This window comes from Tuber melanosporum, assembly GCF_000151645.1.
Source record: "Tuber melanosporum whole genome shotgun sequence assembly, scaffold_9, strain Mel28".
In the NCBI taxonomy this organism is placed as follows: domain Eukaryota; kingdom Fungi; phylum Ascomycota; class Pezizomycetes; order Pezizales; family Tuberaceae; genus Tuber; species Tuber melanosporum.
In genome coordinates this window covers 558842-575402 of record NW_003299139.1, presented here as the reverse complement: position 1 = coordinate 575402, position 16561 = coordinate 558842, and the positions used below count along the sequence as shown (strand labels likewise).

The following is a 16561-nucleotide window of genomic DNA, read 5'->3' as shown; positions in this document are numbered from 1 at the left end:
CGCTTCGTCGGCTTCCGTGAAGGGGCATCGTGCTGCGATGAGCTTGGGGAGTTTGGACGATGGAGGTGGATATAATAAGTGGTGCAACTGCGGGGTTTGAATGCTCGTGCGTTCGCTTTTCATAACTAATCGGAGTGATTCCTGCCCGCCGGTTTCTTTTGACCTTACTGGGGGGGGGGGGCTCTTCACTACTTCTTTGAAAGTGAGAGTGAAACTACAGACTAATCACAAGTTCTCATTCCCTCAATGTTCCTCTGCTCTGAGGGGGGTGAAATGTGCTCGTGATGCCCGGATTAAAAAAAAAAGGTTTAGAACAGCGCTCTCGAAAAGGTGATCTCAAGTCAAAACATCATAATACACGGAAATCCACATCCCCTATCCCCATCCCGTTCGCTGTGATCCCTATCGCAACTGAACCCCCCCCCCGGGAAAAGCCAAAGAATTGTACTAGAGCTAGCTCAGTGATCTATATTCCCACAGGATTGCTTAGTATGCGCCCCCGCCACATTGTCATGCTTGCAATAATCAAGCCATCCGGACTACGCCGTCGGATTCCTTATTAGTGTCATGCTAGCGGGATAGGTATTTGTTCCCGTGGTGATATTTCGTGAAATGGCTAGTTGGCACAGTGGTTAATATGTCGAGAACCAGTTAACCCCCCCTGTGCACTTGGCAGGAGCTCAGGAGTTGAATTCCCGCTCGGGAATGAGTTGTTATTGAATGATCCGTCACGTTAGAGCGGGAGAGTTGAAAAAGCTCCCCGCACTATCGGAAGTGGGAGGTTGGGGTGGTAGAATCCGACTCTGGACCTGGACCCTGGGGGAAAGTGGTCAGTGATCGGCGGTATGATTTTTTGGTTTATTTCTTGGTACTATACCTTTTCCTCCTCCCCTGATCTATGTGACCGCAGTTCAAGTTGTATGTAAATTCTAAACGCTATACAGACTCGCTATCATAGTATGATACAAACACGACTGAACCGGCACTCGAGGGTGATTATTTGCCATTAAACCACACTGCCACCATTGATCTCTTTGTAAATTAGCCTTCTTTTACCAAGGCATGTCCGGTGTGAATTGTTAGCAGTGATACTAATCCGTGTTTGTGGATTCACGTCTCGAGCGTATCATTTCTCTTGATATATCTGCCACTCCCTAACACTATTGCTGACAAGGTCACCGCACTCAAAGGCACGTATTCACCCACCAAGCCAATCTCCATCGTGTTTGTAGGTGCTGAATATCCTCCTGTTTTTCCTCTTGCAGCTTCCCTCCCCCTCGGGGGATTCTACCTGTTTAACGGATTTTATAGATCAGAAGGTCAATTTCTCGAGTATGTTTCAGGACGTATACCGCCTTACTCCGGGTTCCTATTGTGAAATTCGGAAGAAAGATAGAGAAGATTCCGTGTCTAGAGAGGCTAGTTTCACCTACCGAGAGCAAAAATAAAAGAAAAAATTTTCCTAATGGAAAAGGAATTTCAGTATCCCCAAATTTCCGAGGATCGAATCTTCACTTCCAAAGTACCACAGGAAAAAGATACCGTATACACCACCTCCGGTGACTACTGCTATTACTACGAATACCCCTTCTTCTCAACCAGCGCCGCAAACATGGAGAGAAAGGAACAATTCCGGCGGGGAGGAGCCATCCATCAAGAGTATATAACCTTTTACCTTTTCCAGTATCATAAAAGGGAAAGATGACCGCACCCGCGGTGCGCTTTATGATACAACCGCCCGCCCGCTGAATATTCTCACCATACTTGAATTTACACTAATATCGTACTCGTACTTATAATCCCGGAAGCCCCGATGGATTAAGATGCATTCACGGCAGAACTGACTGATATTATCAGCGTAAGCTTACCGTATATCGCAATCGGGGTTTCGGGGTTCCTTATGGGGAAAAGTAATCTTCGCGGTTTGTTTCAGGAAAGGAAAGGTAAGTGATATCATATAGCTAGTAAATGCCATACGATATCGGTAGCAGAGAAGTGGGAAAATCGAGTTTGGCCCCCCCGTAACGTCTCAAGTTGGTCCCGCCAGACGTACGACACGACATGTCACGAGGGCTTCAATGTATTTACTTTCCTGGCGCCGCAGAACAGGTATATGGTATCGTGCTCTTGGTCGTGCTGGAATGTAACGCCTCTAAGCAGGCCGTTCCGTATTCATCTTGGCAAGACTCCGTCTTACAACTGTATATACTAGTATCATACCGTCATGGCCGATCGCACCGATGGCGGGACCTCGTCGTGGTCGGGTAGGGATAGCTCTGCTCTGCATGGATCGAATCGGGGATTTCTCGAGTCAGTTGTATTCCTACTTGATTATGAAAAAGTGAAAGTGGGTATCATAGGTTAGCCTCTCTAAGAAATTTTCCTTCAAATTCTGTAAGCTTCCGGGATTTAATTGTTGGTTCGAGATCCTATCGTAGTTGGAATAAGGCCTGTTGGCCTTGATACAACGCCGGGCCAATCTCCTCGGGTAAACATGGACATTTTTGGGGGGGTTTTTTCTCTCTCTCTCTCCCTCCCTACTTGAGCGAATTGAATCAAGCTCTAAGAGTTCTTCTATAAAAAGCTATATATGCTCAGTCCATCATCATTGCCACTCCCAAGAAGAGATCTCGGTTGGACGGTCAAGGCGGAGCTGAGAGGCTCGATCACTTGCCATGTTTTATCCTCAATATTTCCCCCCAAACCCCACAAGTGGGAAGACGGAAGGACCTGCGCCGGACCCAACATTGCTGCCGAAAACTCTGCTATTATCACGACAAGTCCAGGATCGGTAAACCACGCCAGACACGCAGGCGGGAGTGAAAGTTGAGACCGATCAAATCTCCCACGGAAGTACAGCCCACAATCGACTTCCTCGTTCCATTCGCGAAAAAAAAGTCCCCGTTATGATACAAAGAAGAATATGATACCCACGTTGATATCGCAAAGACAAAAACCCATGCGGGGAACAGACCTGCCGAACGGGGCATATCTGTGATACGATCGCGCGCCCAACCTTCAAAAGGTAGATCACGGCATCGGCTCTTAACGCCCGAGACTTTTTGGTTTACTCTCTTTTTATCCCCGATTCTCGTCCGGAGTACTACCGTAGCGAACCGCCGGGAGGGGAGGGGGGGGAAGAGGAATTTGACGGACTGATGGACAGACCTAGGTATCTAACCTTGTGGAGGAATTCCATCTCGCGAAAGGACGTGAGGGATTGGTCATGAGAAGCGGTGGTATGGGAGGGCTTGTTACTGACATGATGACAAACATCGTTCGGCCGCTGTCATTGTCCCGTCCGGACTTTACTCGTAATACGTGGATAGGCCGAGTTATACTGCAAATAACTCTGCGGACGGTAGATGGTGAGGAATCATCGAGTGATATCTCATGATTGATAAACCATTCGATAATCATTCCAAAAACGAAATAGGTATCATACCATAAGAGCAATCGTGATATCATTTTTTTTATCAATTGCGCCAATTGGATATATAATATTATGATAGGAAAAAAACACCCTAATCCCTTAACCCCCCCCCACCCCATATGCCCTATCCATACCCCACCCCCAGACCGCGATCATCACAACAGAATATAACCAAAACACCCATCTACATGGCTAGACCGCACAACAATCCCACATAAAAGCATCCCTAGCAATTAAAAAAAAAAAAAAAAAAGTAGCAAGAGCAAAAAACCCGCATTCCTACCCAGCTTGTTCCCATCACCGGTCACAAACCAAATTACTCGCCCACTCATTCACCAACCTTCGGCTTCTTCCGGACAAGATTCGTCGGGAGAGCATTGACGTGAGTCTCCTCCCCCTTCGCACCCTCCCGCGACTTCGGTCCCCGCCGAAGGAGGCCCCCGGAGAGCACATTCACGCCATTCCGCTCCTGTTCCTCCGTCACACCTGGTAATTTCTCATCCGCAGCTTTCGACTTCTTCCTCACCAGTCCAGCGTCGAGGAGGTTCACGCCATTGCCTGGAGTGCTGCTTTTCCTCCTAACTAGTCCCGCGGAGAGTGTATTCACCGCTACACCTCCGGCCCCAGCCCCATTCCCATTCTCCCCCCTGCCATTCTCCACCACCTTCACTAGCCCGACAACATCAACTCCCCAATCCCCCTTCTCCGCAACGCCAGGCTGCACGCTCTCAATCCATTTTCTAGTCCCCCTCTTTGCACTCTCTATATCGCCAAAATCAGAATGGTTTAGTAGGCTATCAATGGTCCTAACGTACGCTTTTTCGTCGAGTGCCAGGAGCGGGGGGATAAGTGGTGCGGTGGCAGAAGATGGGGCGGGTGAAAAGCTTAGCGCTCGAAGCTTCTTTTTTGAAGGTTGGAAGGAGGTGGTAGAGGAGGAGCGGCGCTTTCGTGGGGAAGCTGGGGAAGGAGGGGTTGACGCTGGTGTCGGCGTTTCCGTTGGTGGGGGTATGGAGGTAGTGGTAAAGTCAAGAGGGCCAACACTCTCTGTTGGTGATATCTCCTGACTGCTGTTGCTGGCGGTAGCGGCCGCGCCGAGGATGTTCTCCGAGAAGGTCGGGCCAGTAGCAGAAATGGGTGAAAGCACAACCTCATCTTCTGGAATGCCTTCCCCGCTCAGGCCAGTAGCAGTCATCTTCCGCTCCTTCTTGACCCCCTCAACAACAATCCATAAGAATCCAACACACCGACCAAGCGAGCACTCCTGCCGAAAACTCATCAATTCCCAGAACTGATCGATCGTTTTGATATCCCTCCAACCCGCTGCACGCTCCTTAACCTTCCCGCCTCCGCCAATGCCAGCATCCTTAGACCCGGCCACACCATTCAACTCATCCAAATACCTCGCCTTGGGGTCGTCCGGGAAGTGCGGTATCACCTCTCGGACGGAGATGTCGTTGTCAAGATTTAGCTTGAATGGGTGTCCATTAATCCATTTCACCCCGCCCTCCGCAACACTGGGGATCATGGACCGAGTCTGTCCCGCATCGGATCCGGGAACGAGCAGGTAGCCCCTTCCGCCGCTCGACGCATATTCCTGCAACACGGGGTCGAGCACCTTCCCCCACCAGGCAATCAATCCCCGGTCCGTCAGAACATGCTTCTTGCTATTCTCTGCCGAATTCGGAAACAAGTACTGCGATTGGCTCCTTGCAAAGAGGGATATCGTAGCCGTCAAGTGCGGATCTGCCCTCCTCGCAGCGTCAAAAAGGTACTTGATGAAAGCAGTTGAAATGGTGCGCAACGTGGACTTTCGCTCTCCCGTTTCAGTGGCGAAGGAGGAGATGTTTGAAGGGAGGTAGCCACTGCTGTCGGCTTTCGAGATGAAGAAGGTGCGAGCGTGTTGCTTGGGGACGGTGTAGATCAGGACTTCTATCGCGAAGACCAGGACGTTTTCATGGGACAACACAAGGAAGTGCGATTCGAGGGTGGTTCGGTGTGGGTCTTGGTTCGGCGGTGAGCTAAAGAGGGGAAAGTACCGTGAAGTTGGGGTGGAGATGTGATAGAGCTTCAGGGAGAGGGTAGTGGGCAGGAGGGAAGAAAGGAGGGACGCGAGTGGGTCATCCACGGGACCACCGGTGGGAGGGGGAGATTTTTTGGGCATGGTGGAGCTTTCGGCTGACGCTGGTTGAGGAAGGGTTGACGAAGAGATTGAGGTAGTGGTAGCGGTGGCCCCTCCAGTATGCTTAGCAGCGTGCGTGGGAGGTTATGTTGGTGTTGAGAGAGCTGGCCGCCAAAATGATTATCAGCCCTGTTTGACACGCGAGAACACGAGACGCGAAGTTGAACGCGTTAAGTGGATGACTAATACAGTTTTTTTCTAGGTTCGCGAATCTTTGGGACTTGGCCCGCGTAGACTACTCGAGTAAAGAGATAAAGACTTCTGTGCTGTGTATGATACTGTAGTACCGGTAAAGCCACGATCCCGTCAGATGTCATAGTGAACGCTACAACAGAACGGTGCTTCAGTATTGCCTTCGCCAGGACTGATACACAGCAAACTCCCATCCTTGTTTGTTTGTTTGCTTCATGTTTCTCTCATGACGGAAGATGTGAGAACTCACTGAGTATTTTGTGAGAACTGTCATTGACCACTTAAATTTACGACCCTACTGAATCTCGTGAACAAAGACTGCGTTGGTCCGGGTTTATAGTTCCTCCCTCTAAACAGGCATGGACGGGCTTGGGCTTTGGGCAGTGTTTGTCATCATTGGCTCAAGATTAATGGGGGAGTCAAGGCAGTATCATACTCAGATTCTTCTGCCGTCAGTGCGGGGATAATTACAAAAAATTATGATCTAAGATTACACAATACAGGCCTAATGCTCCCTATACGGTAATCTATAAGGACCCCATCCATCTATCATCTACCGGTGTGCCATCTATGATAATTATTATAAGTATAATCCCATGCGAAACAAAAGATCAACCCCCAACCCATCATCTCCGGACCCCGCCCAACTAACAAAAGGTAAAGTTCTCGGGCGCAACCACCTCCTTCAACAGCCCTCCCGCCGCCGCACCACCACCCAACACCCCCAAAACCGCAGCCCTATCCAATCCAACGCCAACCCCTTCGACAGCAGCCAACAATGCTGCACCCCCGACCGCACTCCCTCCCGCGGCTCTAGCGCCCCTACGCAGCGCCAGCATTCCTCCAGTCAGGAATCCGGACAATACTAACATTCTGTCAGCAACTTTGATTTCTACCAAAGTGGGAGAGGGTGAGTGACCGGCATTGAGGGGATCCTCTGTGTTCCTAACACCCTTCAAGCCGCATTCAAACGCAGAATAGACCCCGCCCCATATACCAAAGCTTCCACCGGAGATTGGCGCACGGGATTTTATGGTTTGGAGGATGGAGAGGGGGGTGTTGCCCTATCATGTCGTCAGTAGCCGCGTCAAGGCAGGGCAGGGCAGGGCAGGACAGTAGGGGATGGTGATGAACATTTCTGAGAGCTCGAGCACCATGCCAGATGCCGCCACCAATAGCCTATCATGGATTATCGTTCGATTAGCTAGCCACGGTGAGGGAGAGAGGGGTGAGGGAGAAGGAGGGATAACAAACACCCATACAAAAAGCACCTCCGAAATCATTCACTATCATGGCCACGCTGGCTCCCCAAGGTCTGCCAGTACTCGTACCGGTACTCGTTCTTGACATTTCTTTCCTCTTCTTTCCTTTTTCTCGTTATCAATGCATGAATAAGGGTTGAGTTTTCCCTTTCTCTCACTTCTCACTCGTTTTGTACGATATGATACCTACGAAGGAGCCGGCAGCTTATATATACCGGTACATCAGGCACGGGCCAATCCCTTTCCCCCAAAGGGGCTGAATTTTTACCTTTTTTTCCCGTTCACCTTCATTTTCAGGGGGGCGGCGAGTGAGTTCATTGTTGTTCTTTTTTTTCTTTTCTTTTTTTTTTGTTGAGCCGCAGGAGCTGACGGTATGATATTCTCTCTGCAGAATGGTGTAGGATGAGGTCTTGGCAGGGGAATGGCTGGTGAACCCTTACATGATGAGAATGGGGGTGGTCTACCGAGTTTCCGGGTCTTGGATTGGTTTTGGAGTGGGCTGCTGTCGGGTCAGATCTGGGCTTGTGTTGGTCGGTCAGGGGTGACGCCGTGACGGTGGATTTGGTGTGGCGAGAGCTAAGGTGGTGGGTGGTGAGCTTAATACTAGAACCGCAAACATCGGTAAGGCCGCTAACGGTAGTCTAATTTTGGTATGATCACGACGGAATCACTGGCCCATATTGAACCTCCTCCTAGTGAGGTATGGTTCTGCCCCTGTCAATTGATACTTATTAAGGCCGTCCAAAGTTAAGAAGATGGTATTCACTTCTCTTTAGTGTTACTAGCGACTACCGTAGTAGACATGGGAACTGGCTCCGTTTCGCTTCATCTGGCTAGCCAATAACATCCCAACATTTCCGCCAACATAATTGAACTCTCCAAAGGCAACCTGTAATAATGGATGTATCATATACATACCTGACTCATGAAATTGTCACACATATTGGAGAAAAATAAAAATCCCAAACTTGGATGATTTCTGGCAGAGATGGCGGACAATTATCATACCGTACCCTACAGTGTCATACCATACAAGTGTAGTTGATAGGGTATCATCTGGGTTTTCATGTGTTTTTGACCCTCCAGAATTTCCTGTTTAGTAGATGTCATGGCTTTACCACGCAGAGATTTCTTCATAATATTATCATAATATTCTTATATTATTATATATCATAATATCATACTCGAGTATGATAGACAAAGTTACGAGAGTTTCTTACTATCGTAGCCAGTAAGACAAGCTGCAGACAACAACCCCTTCCATCCACAGCAACAGCGATTTACGGTAGATGGCCGCTCTTGCCCATCCCGATCCGGCTTGTGTCGGTCGATTTACGCTATATCTGCTCGAGTCGGTTTTTCCTCCTTCTACTAGGGTGAGCATATCTTATGGTATCAGATATCGAGCAGGTCATCATAGTGTATATTTTTCCACAGCGGCCGAGTCGAAACAACCATCCAGCTGGGGAGTCTCAAAATCACACCTCCCACAGCCGGTATCATACCGTGGTAACGTGTCCATGTCATTTGTGTACCTGAACTCGCGATACCCATATCATCTCAATGGCCTACAGTAAAAACCTCATGGTAATGACAAGACGGACAAGAAGAAAAGAAAGGGAGAGAGAGAAGACAAAGGGAAAGAGAGAGAGAGAAAAAAAGAAGACTCCCATATTCCTCTTCCACTCTGGCCTCAAGTTTTTTTTCTTCTTTTCTTCTTTCCCTTTTTTCATAATAATACACACTAGAATATATATATACTAGTAGTAAGTTCAACTCAAAAGAATTAACACTGGTATGGTTAAAAAAGAGAAAAAGGAGAAAGAAAAAGAAAAAAAAGGAAGCAAAACCCGTACTCCAATTCCCACCCCAGCCCTTCCGATCGTGCAATGATGAAAAGGAAAAAGAAACGGTAAAAGGAAATAAAAAGATACACCATTTGGTGATGATAGCGCCTCCCCCTTCATACCATCCCATCAATCTACTCCCTCCTCAGCGCGAGAATCAACTGCCCCATCTTCTCATCACAGCTCTTCTTCTCTGCCTTCAACTTCAGTCCCAATTCCTTCACCTCCGCCACCAGCTCTTCAATTCTATCTTTATGCCTCTCGCACTCTTTGGCCAACTTCTTCGCCGCAGCCTTATACTTTCTGGTCTTTTCCTCGCCCTCATCCGCTGCCCTTCCCCTGCGCTCGAAAACCTCGCGGAGCATGGCCACCTTATCGCCGCCAGCCTGAGCGAGTATCTCCGCGTCGTAGATTTCCGATATGAGGTCTTCAAACGCGGCCGCTTGGCGGTGGGACTCTGAGTCCTGGGCTTGTCGCGAGGCATTCCATTTCGCTTCCTTCTCCGCCGAGTCGTGGAGGAGTTGGGCGAAGCGGACGCGGGAGGCTTTGGACTCCAGGGCAGCATTGTCGAGGTCTTTCTTTAGGGATTCCTTTTCCTTGGTAAGTTTACGGACGGTGACTTCAGTGGTGGAGAGGTTTTGTTCGAGGCGGGCTATTGTAGAGGTTGAGGTTTGGTGCTGATCGTTTGCAAGGCGGAGTTTTTCTTCTAGGGATTCCATTTGGCGAGAGAGTGCCTCGAAGTCTTCGTGTGCCTTTTCGTTGCTGGCAGCCTCGAGGTCTGCGAGTTTGGACTCCAGGAAACGGATTTCCTTTTCCAAGGTTGGTATTCGCTTGACACGGGTTTCGAGATCTTCTTTGCACTTTTCTAGGAGGATGCCAGTTTCTTCTAGTTCTGCGATTTGCTGTCGGAGGGACAGTGTTTCGGTCTCGATCACACCGACGTGCTCGTTCTCCTCGGCGAGTTGGCGGCGGAGGCCTAGGATTTCTTCTTCAAAGGACTGGGCATGCTTTTCCTCTTCCGAGTGCTGGATTTTAAGGGTTTCGTTGAGACGCTTAACGTCGTTGACTAGTCGCTGGAGGGATGATTTATCGCCTTCTAGAGCTTTAACTCGACCTTCGAGGTCGTGGTTCTTCTGGCCTAGCTCGCCCTTCTCTGAGGCTAGTTGTCTGGTGCGCTTTTCCATCTCTACCAGTTTCGCTTTGAGCACCTCGAGCTCTTCGGAATGCTTCTTAGCTTTCTCTTCTGCTTCTGTGACGGTGCGTTTGATGGCTTCCTTTTCGCCTTCAAGGGCTGTGACTTTACCCTTCATCTGTTCTCCACGTCTGCCCATCTCGTCGTTGGCTTGCATCAGTTCCTTGACACGATCTTCACTCTCGATCAACAGCCGTTTCAGCAATACGTGTTCCGTCCTCAGTTGTCTGATCCCGAATGCTGCGAGGGTTGCTTTGTCGAGTGGCTCATCCAAGCCAGCTTCTTCAGCAACACGTCTAAGACTCAATTCCGCCTCCTCGGCGGCCTCGTCAAAGTCCTCTCTCTCACCGCCTCCATGCAATTCAGTGATAATCTGGTCAAGGCCGTCGTCGTAGTACTGACTAATTTCTCGAGGCCTTTCTTCAAGCCACACATCGTCTTCCTCCCCCATCACCCTAGACGAGCCGTGATCTACGGGCATGAGATTCACCATCTCATCGAGTTCTGCCTGTAGGTGCTCTACCAATGCGGTTTGTTCCTCTAGGAGATTCGTATATTTTGCTTCTTGTGCCTCTGATTCCGCGCGATGTGACTCTTCCGTGTTTTTTAGCCTGTCCTGAAGTTGGGTTATAACGTTGCGGAGTTGTTGATCGCCACCCACCCCTTCCGCTTGCTGCAAATTATGAGCGTTCGTTTCCAGGGCTTGCCCAAGATGGGCCACGGTGCAATCCTTTTCCTCTGCCTCCTTCTGGTGCTGCTTATGTCTCTCTTTATAGTACTCGATGCGTTCTTCCAAACCCATTGAAGCCTGTTGTCTATGTTTCAAGGCCTCTTCTTCATGTTCGGTATTCATCTTGTCAACCATGGTGGAATGGCTCACCGCTTGAGCCTCGCGCTCTTCCATCTTTTTCAGGACTTCTTTCTCAAGTTCCTCGGAGTCGCCTTTCAAATCTTGAACTGTTTGGTGAAGCTCAGATCCACCGCCCGTATTCACTTTACCGCCCACACCGTTCTCCTTTGAGTCAGTGTTCTCGTTCGGGCCTTCGTGACCTAGGGGCGGACATGAACCATTTCTGGACTGACGACTTTGTGAATTGGCATCGTTGGCGTTAACGGGCGCAAGGATAATGGAACGGTTTTCCATGACGGGAGGCGAGGATTGTATTGAGTGTGAATCGTCGTCGTCACAATCTTCCGCCGTTTGGAGAAAGGAAGAGGAAAGAGTGATCGGTTGATGTTCACCCTTCCTTCCTCGTAGTCTGAAAGGTAAATCTATTAACTGTTAGGGATATTCTCTGGGCGTCAAGGCTGTATTTAGAGGGATTTCCTACCATTAAGATCAAATGTGGTGTCAGTAGGAGAGGGGAGTGAAGCGTGGCCGTCGCTATCGGGGGAAGCAAATGCTTCATCCATGGCCGAAAACAAAAACAAACTACTCTTGCAACAAAGTAGCGTACAAAAGGATTAGTCTCTATGGATTGAAGAATGAAGGTCGGAGGGATGTGGGGTCTGTGAGGCGACAGACGGGCGACGAGGGAAAAGGAGGGCTATGGGAAGTATGATAACGATGTTGGATTTGGGACCTGGGGGTGGGGCTACTTTCATTTGTTTTGTCTGGGCGACGCGACTGTTTCACTTTCATGTGCGCCAAGACTAACAAACACTTTGCTATGATACGCCACAATTCTAGAGTACTCAACCACTCGGCGTGATCTTGATACCATGGGAGCTTGCAGGCGACAAGGACAAATCGGGCCCAGCTGCAACTTACCGAGCAGAGCCGCATCGTTCCATCATAAGTTAATTGTTGCACGGCGAGCTATCGGGCATTGAATTGATTCCTCAGTTTTCATAGATCAACTAATTGGAGCTGCCCGGGGAAGTGAAAGCACGGAATCTCTAAATTGCCTAGAACGGAGCGTTATTAGGCTGAGGCTACGAAACGAAGACAAAGTTTCCCGGTGCCGCTCTGCAGTCTCCGCTCCTGTGTTTGCCATTCCCTACAAGCACCCGAATCTCATTGCTCCCTCCAATCCAGTAAGGGTCCTCAAACCTTGGATGGCATTTGGATGGGATCGACACTCAGGCAATATCTAGCTAGTCCATGCATTTTCTCACTAAAAACAGCGTGCAACAGGGTTTCAACCTTCGGGGTGCCCAAAGTTCTTTTTCGGATACTCAAACATTCTTGACAGGTTACCCAAATCATTGGTTGTTCGGTTTGAAAGAAAGCGAACCCATCTCGAGCTCACCCATGTCCCGTCCAAGGTTTGGTGACCCTAAGCGTCGGCGGTGACCCTTAAAAAGTTGAAATCTAGTGATCACCGGTCTCCCCCCTGTGTGATACAAGGATAAATAAATTATATTGAAATACCCCAGTAAGTGGCCAGGACTGATCACAGCAGGGGTCAGAGTAACAGTGGGTTAGGGTTTGAAAGGGACGGCTGAAAGAGGAGAAGCGTGATATCATAAGTAGTCTCGGACTCTTCCTCTGCTGTAAGCGTTTGCCGCACCTGATATGTAGGATTAGCATCAATTATTGACGACCGTTTGCGTAGGAGATATGCAGGCTACCGAAATCGGTAGTTTCGTGAATTCTCAGGAGCAGAAGGATGTAATAAAGCTGCCCTTTCTTTCCCGCATACCATTTCGTTGTGATGAGATATGTGTTTGTAAAAAGGTGATAAAAAAAGATTGATAATCGGATACCGTATATGTTCAAAGACACTTCTCTTCTATGATACGCTCTCTATTGTATCTATTATATCATAACTAATCTTGATCAAAAAGTCTCCTATTCTAATGTGGGAAGTGATTAAATCATGAGATATCACTCGATTAATCTGAGAGTGGGCTCCAAAGTATCCCACCTCAACGTGGTATTTGGGCCCCCGACTCAACACTCCGTATGCCCCCTCACATAAAACCAACCTCCTGCGAAAGTTACACAGCCTTTTGTATAAAACCGGCATAAAGTATCCTTCAAGTCATATGGCGGTAATCTAAGAGGAAGTGTGATAGGAGGGATATTGATTTGTTTTTTTAGGGTTTCTGTCTTACCTAATCTTGTCCGCCCCATCTATGTTCTATTCGGAGAAATGTGTCGCACCATATCATACAGATTCTAGAATTAGAAAATATACACTTTCTATCGTAGCCCCCAAGCAGCCTACCCGATAAACGGGATATACTATACTATCGGTAAAGTAAACCCCAATTTGTCCAGTCATAAAAGAAGGGAGAAAGTAGCGAGCGAGTGACGGGGTATGAAGAGAGGGGATATTTCAATGAATCAGAAGGGTAGTTGAACCTTAGTGCTAGCAACACTACTGTATATTGGGTGGTAGCGCATTTCTAGGAAACTGTGTCAGTAGTTTTATAGACAAGAGTTCTCTTCCTTCAGTCACCTCTGTGCTTCTCCGCGTCGTTTCCAAAACTTCCATAGCTTTTTGCGAACTATCATATGTTGAATCCATCTAACCTCCTTCACCTGTGCGAATTGCAAGATCAGCGCGCAATCCCTTATTTATAATTCCCCCCCACTGGAAGCTTATCCAAACATCGCCTTACGATAAGAAACCCCTAATTTATCCTAATTTTTCATCCCTGAAGCTGGGTGCCCCCACACCCTCATGCTTCCAACCCTGGTGTACTACTTATCGGTATGGTGGAGGTTGGGTATTTCGTGAGTGCTAATGGTTTTTGGCGACTAGCTCACCCATAGCCGTATGAAGATCCCTTTTGTTGTCGCGTTCATACTGGGAGCTTATTCAGGCTATCTCAGGAAAATTGCCAACAGGTGAGTCCCCGCTACCGAGCCCGATAGGAGAATGCTCGGGGATCACATACACAGCATTTGTGCTGAGCTGAGCGAAGCCATGTAGTGAATTCCTGATATGTCTCCAAGGTAAATGGGGATCTTGGTCTCTGTTAAGCGTCACAGCTAAGAAATAGTTAAAGAGGCATTGTTGATAGAGGAAAAAGTTGTTGGTACTGGAGGCTGTGAAGGGTGATAGGATGCAGTGGTCGATTCTAAAAGTTGCGGGAGTCTGGTGTATCATTTTGGAGAGTGATGGATTGTTGTAGAGCTCTGGCGGTTTCCGAGGAAGGTTATCCAGACATGTCCTCCTTTGTCATAGCGGGAGTGTGTCGAGGGGTGGGGATATTGGTGGTGACAGGTAGGTTCGTTGATTGATGAGAGGATCAGGATAGTACGCTTGTCTGTCTTTACCGCTAGTTTAGTTTTGTGGGTAGGCATGAGGACAAGAAAAGAGCGAAGTTTACGACCGTACCTTCCCCATCTTCTCAACAGCGTACCCAAGTTTCAAATGAACCCTCTCACTCCATCACTGCGCCATCTGTCCACCACCTTAATAGTCAGCAGTAGAGCGCTGTATTCGAGTAGATCGAGTGGAGATTCGCTCGCGAGAATCCGCAAAACATTTAAACTTTTTTGGCTAGGATTGGTGAATGGTCTAACCGATCGCCACAATATTCAAGCTGTAAATGCGAGCCTTTTTGTCGAGGGGGTGGTTAGCTGGCCAAAGAGATATCCCCTTGACCAAGTGAATCCCCTGAGGACTAGGATAGAATATATTCACAGTGGATGTTTAGACATTTAAAGACCATAGGAAACCTCTCATTTTCTAAGAATTCTGGCTTGCAAATACTATTGAACAATCTGAGTTCTGCGATATCTCGAGCGAGCTCTGCACGCAGCGTACTGTCCACCAGCCCGGCAGGTTATCTGTAGCTGTTCGAGCTGACCTTCCAAAGCATCAATTCAACCTGCTACATTAAGGACCAATTTCTACTGACCACAGTTCTGGCCCGTAATAACTTTGTAAATACTTTGGAGACGACTTAACTTTAAGTCTACGCAAACACCCTAAATGTAGAAACATAGGTAGGGCCAAAAACCCACAACCCATCGACCCGGAACCTCCGCACGTATTAACTATCGCCAAACCTAAACCTAAAGCCTAGAATATTTTCAGTGTAGTCACGTACCGAAACTTCAGTGGCGGCAGAAAAAAACATTATATAAAGGCCCGCAGTCTCCCACTCTTCTTCTTTCCTCCCCAGAAATTTCTGTTCTCATCTGCACACATAAATTTCTATTTTTCTTTACCTGCTTCCTTACTGCTATCAACACATCTTTACTCTTTCTGAACATCTTTAGCTCTATCTCCTCTGTGAGAAAAGACTTAGATACCCAAACCTTCTCTCCCCATTATACCCAAGAAGTACATTCAATGTCTTCTTTCTCTTTCTCTTCCGCTGTGAGCGCTTTTGTACTTGCTTTCATTTATCATTTTTTCTTCGAGTTTTTCTTTTCCCATGCAAGCACTATCCCTTTCGTGCTTGTATGGCTTGCTGCTTTCCCTTTAATTGTTACTTACATTTTTGTCCCAGAGGAACTCATTGCGAGATTCATTTCTGGCCTCCCCGGCGCTGTGTTTGACTATCTCTTCGATTATATCTTCGAAGACTTCATCGCAGCGTATGAGGGTAGGATTGTTGTCCCCCCTGCACCTGTTCCTGCTTGTTCCCCCATCCGGTCGCACAAAACTCCTCTCTCCGTTGTGATTGGGATTTTGCACCATGTTGATACCCCTTCCCCTCCCCCTCGCAAGAAGCTACAAGCTGAGGATATTCTCCCAGCTTCATATCCTGCTTCTTTCCCCTCTTCCCCTCCCCCTCCCTCTCCCCCTCCTGCTGTTGTTCCCCCTGCTCCTGGTCGTGTTCGCAAGATCAGGATGTGTTGTCTTCCAGCTTTTGAGAAGTAGTAGTTGTTTTGCTGTTTTATTTTCCTATGTTTTGTTCTGCGATGCTTTGTGTTTCTTTTTTCTTTCTCCCCTCCCTTGATTTTTGTTCTAACGGGTTGCCAACTTGTTGGCCTACTGACATGGGCGTTATTTAGGTACCCCAGCTAGGATTATCACCTTGACGTGGTGCTGGGGCTTTAAACTAAGAATAATCCACCGCAAATGAATTGAGAATTGCTACACTAGTCTCGGAGGAGAAGAAAAAAACTGAACTCATGAAATATCACTTTAGGGTCTCGGGAGTAGTTTGTGTTATAATTCCTGATTGGTGTTGTATTTCTTGATAGTTCCTGCCCCCGAGGGTCCATAGGGTCTTTATTTATGCTAATATAGGGAGGTAGGCTAAAACAATATATAATATATACGGTATTTAAGAAAAAAGGAAAAGTCGACAACGGTGTTGCATAATGCAATGGTAACAGAAAGGAAAAGCGAGCAAGATAATTAAACTAGTGGTATGATAGAGTTTCTGTACCAGTCTTGGAGTTAAATGTCGGAATACGGTAATAAATTTCATAAGAGTCGGCTGGCTACCCGGCCTTAGCGTTTTCTTGTGGTGGCCGTGACGAATACAATGCGGTGAGGAACATAACCACTTTACGTTACCCTACCTTGACGCTTTCACTTT

At 48.0% G+C, this 16561-nt stretch overlaps 1 protein-coding gene across 1 annotated transcript; it reads right to left on the bottom strand.

Moving 5' to 3' along the window:
• Positions 1-3761: 3761 nt before the first annotated feature.
• GSTUM_00011700001 (uncharacterized protein) lies at positions 3762-5594 on the bottom strand (the record flags this gene model as incomplete). Its single annotated transcript, XM_002842075.1, has 1 exon — positions 3762-5594. The coding sequence occupies one exon, from the start codon at positions 5592-5594 to the stop codon at positions 3762-3764; it is 1833 nt and encodes a 610-aa protein (XP_002842121.1).
• Positions 5595-16561: the final 10967 nt, after the last annotated feature.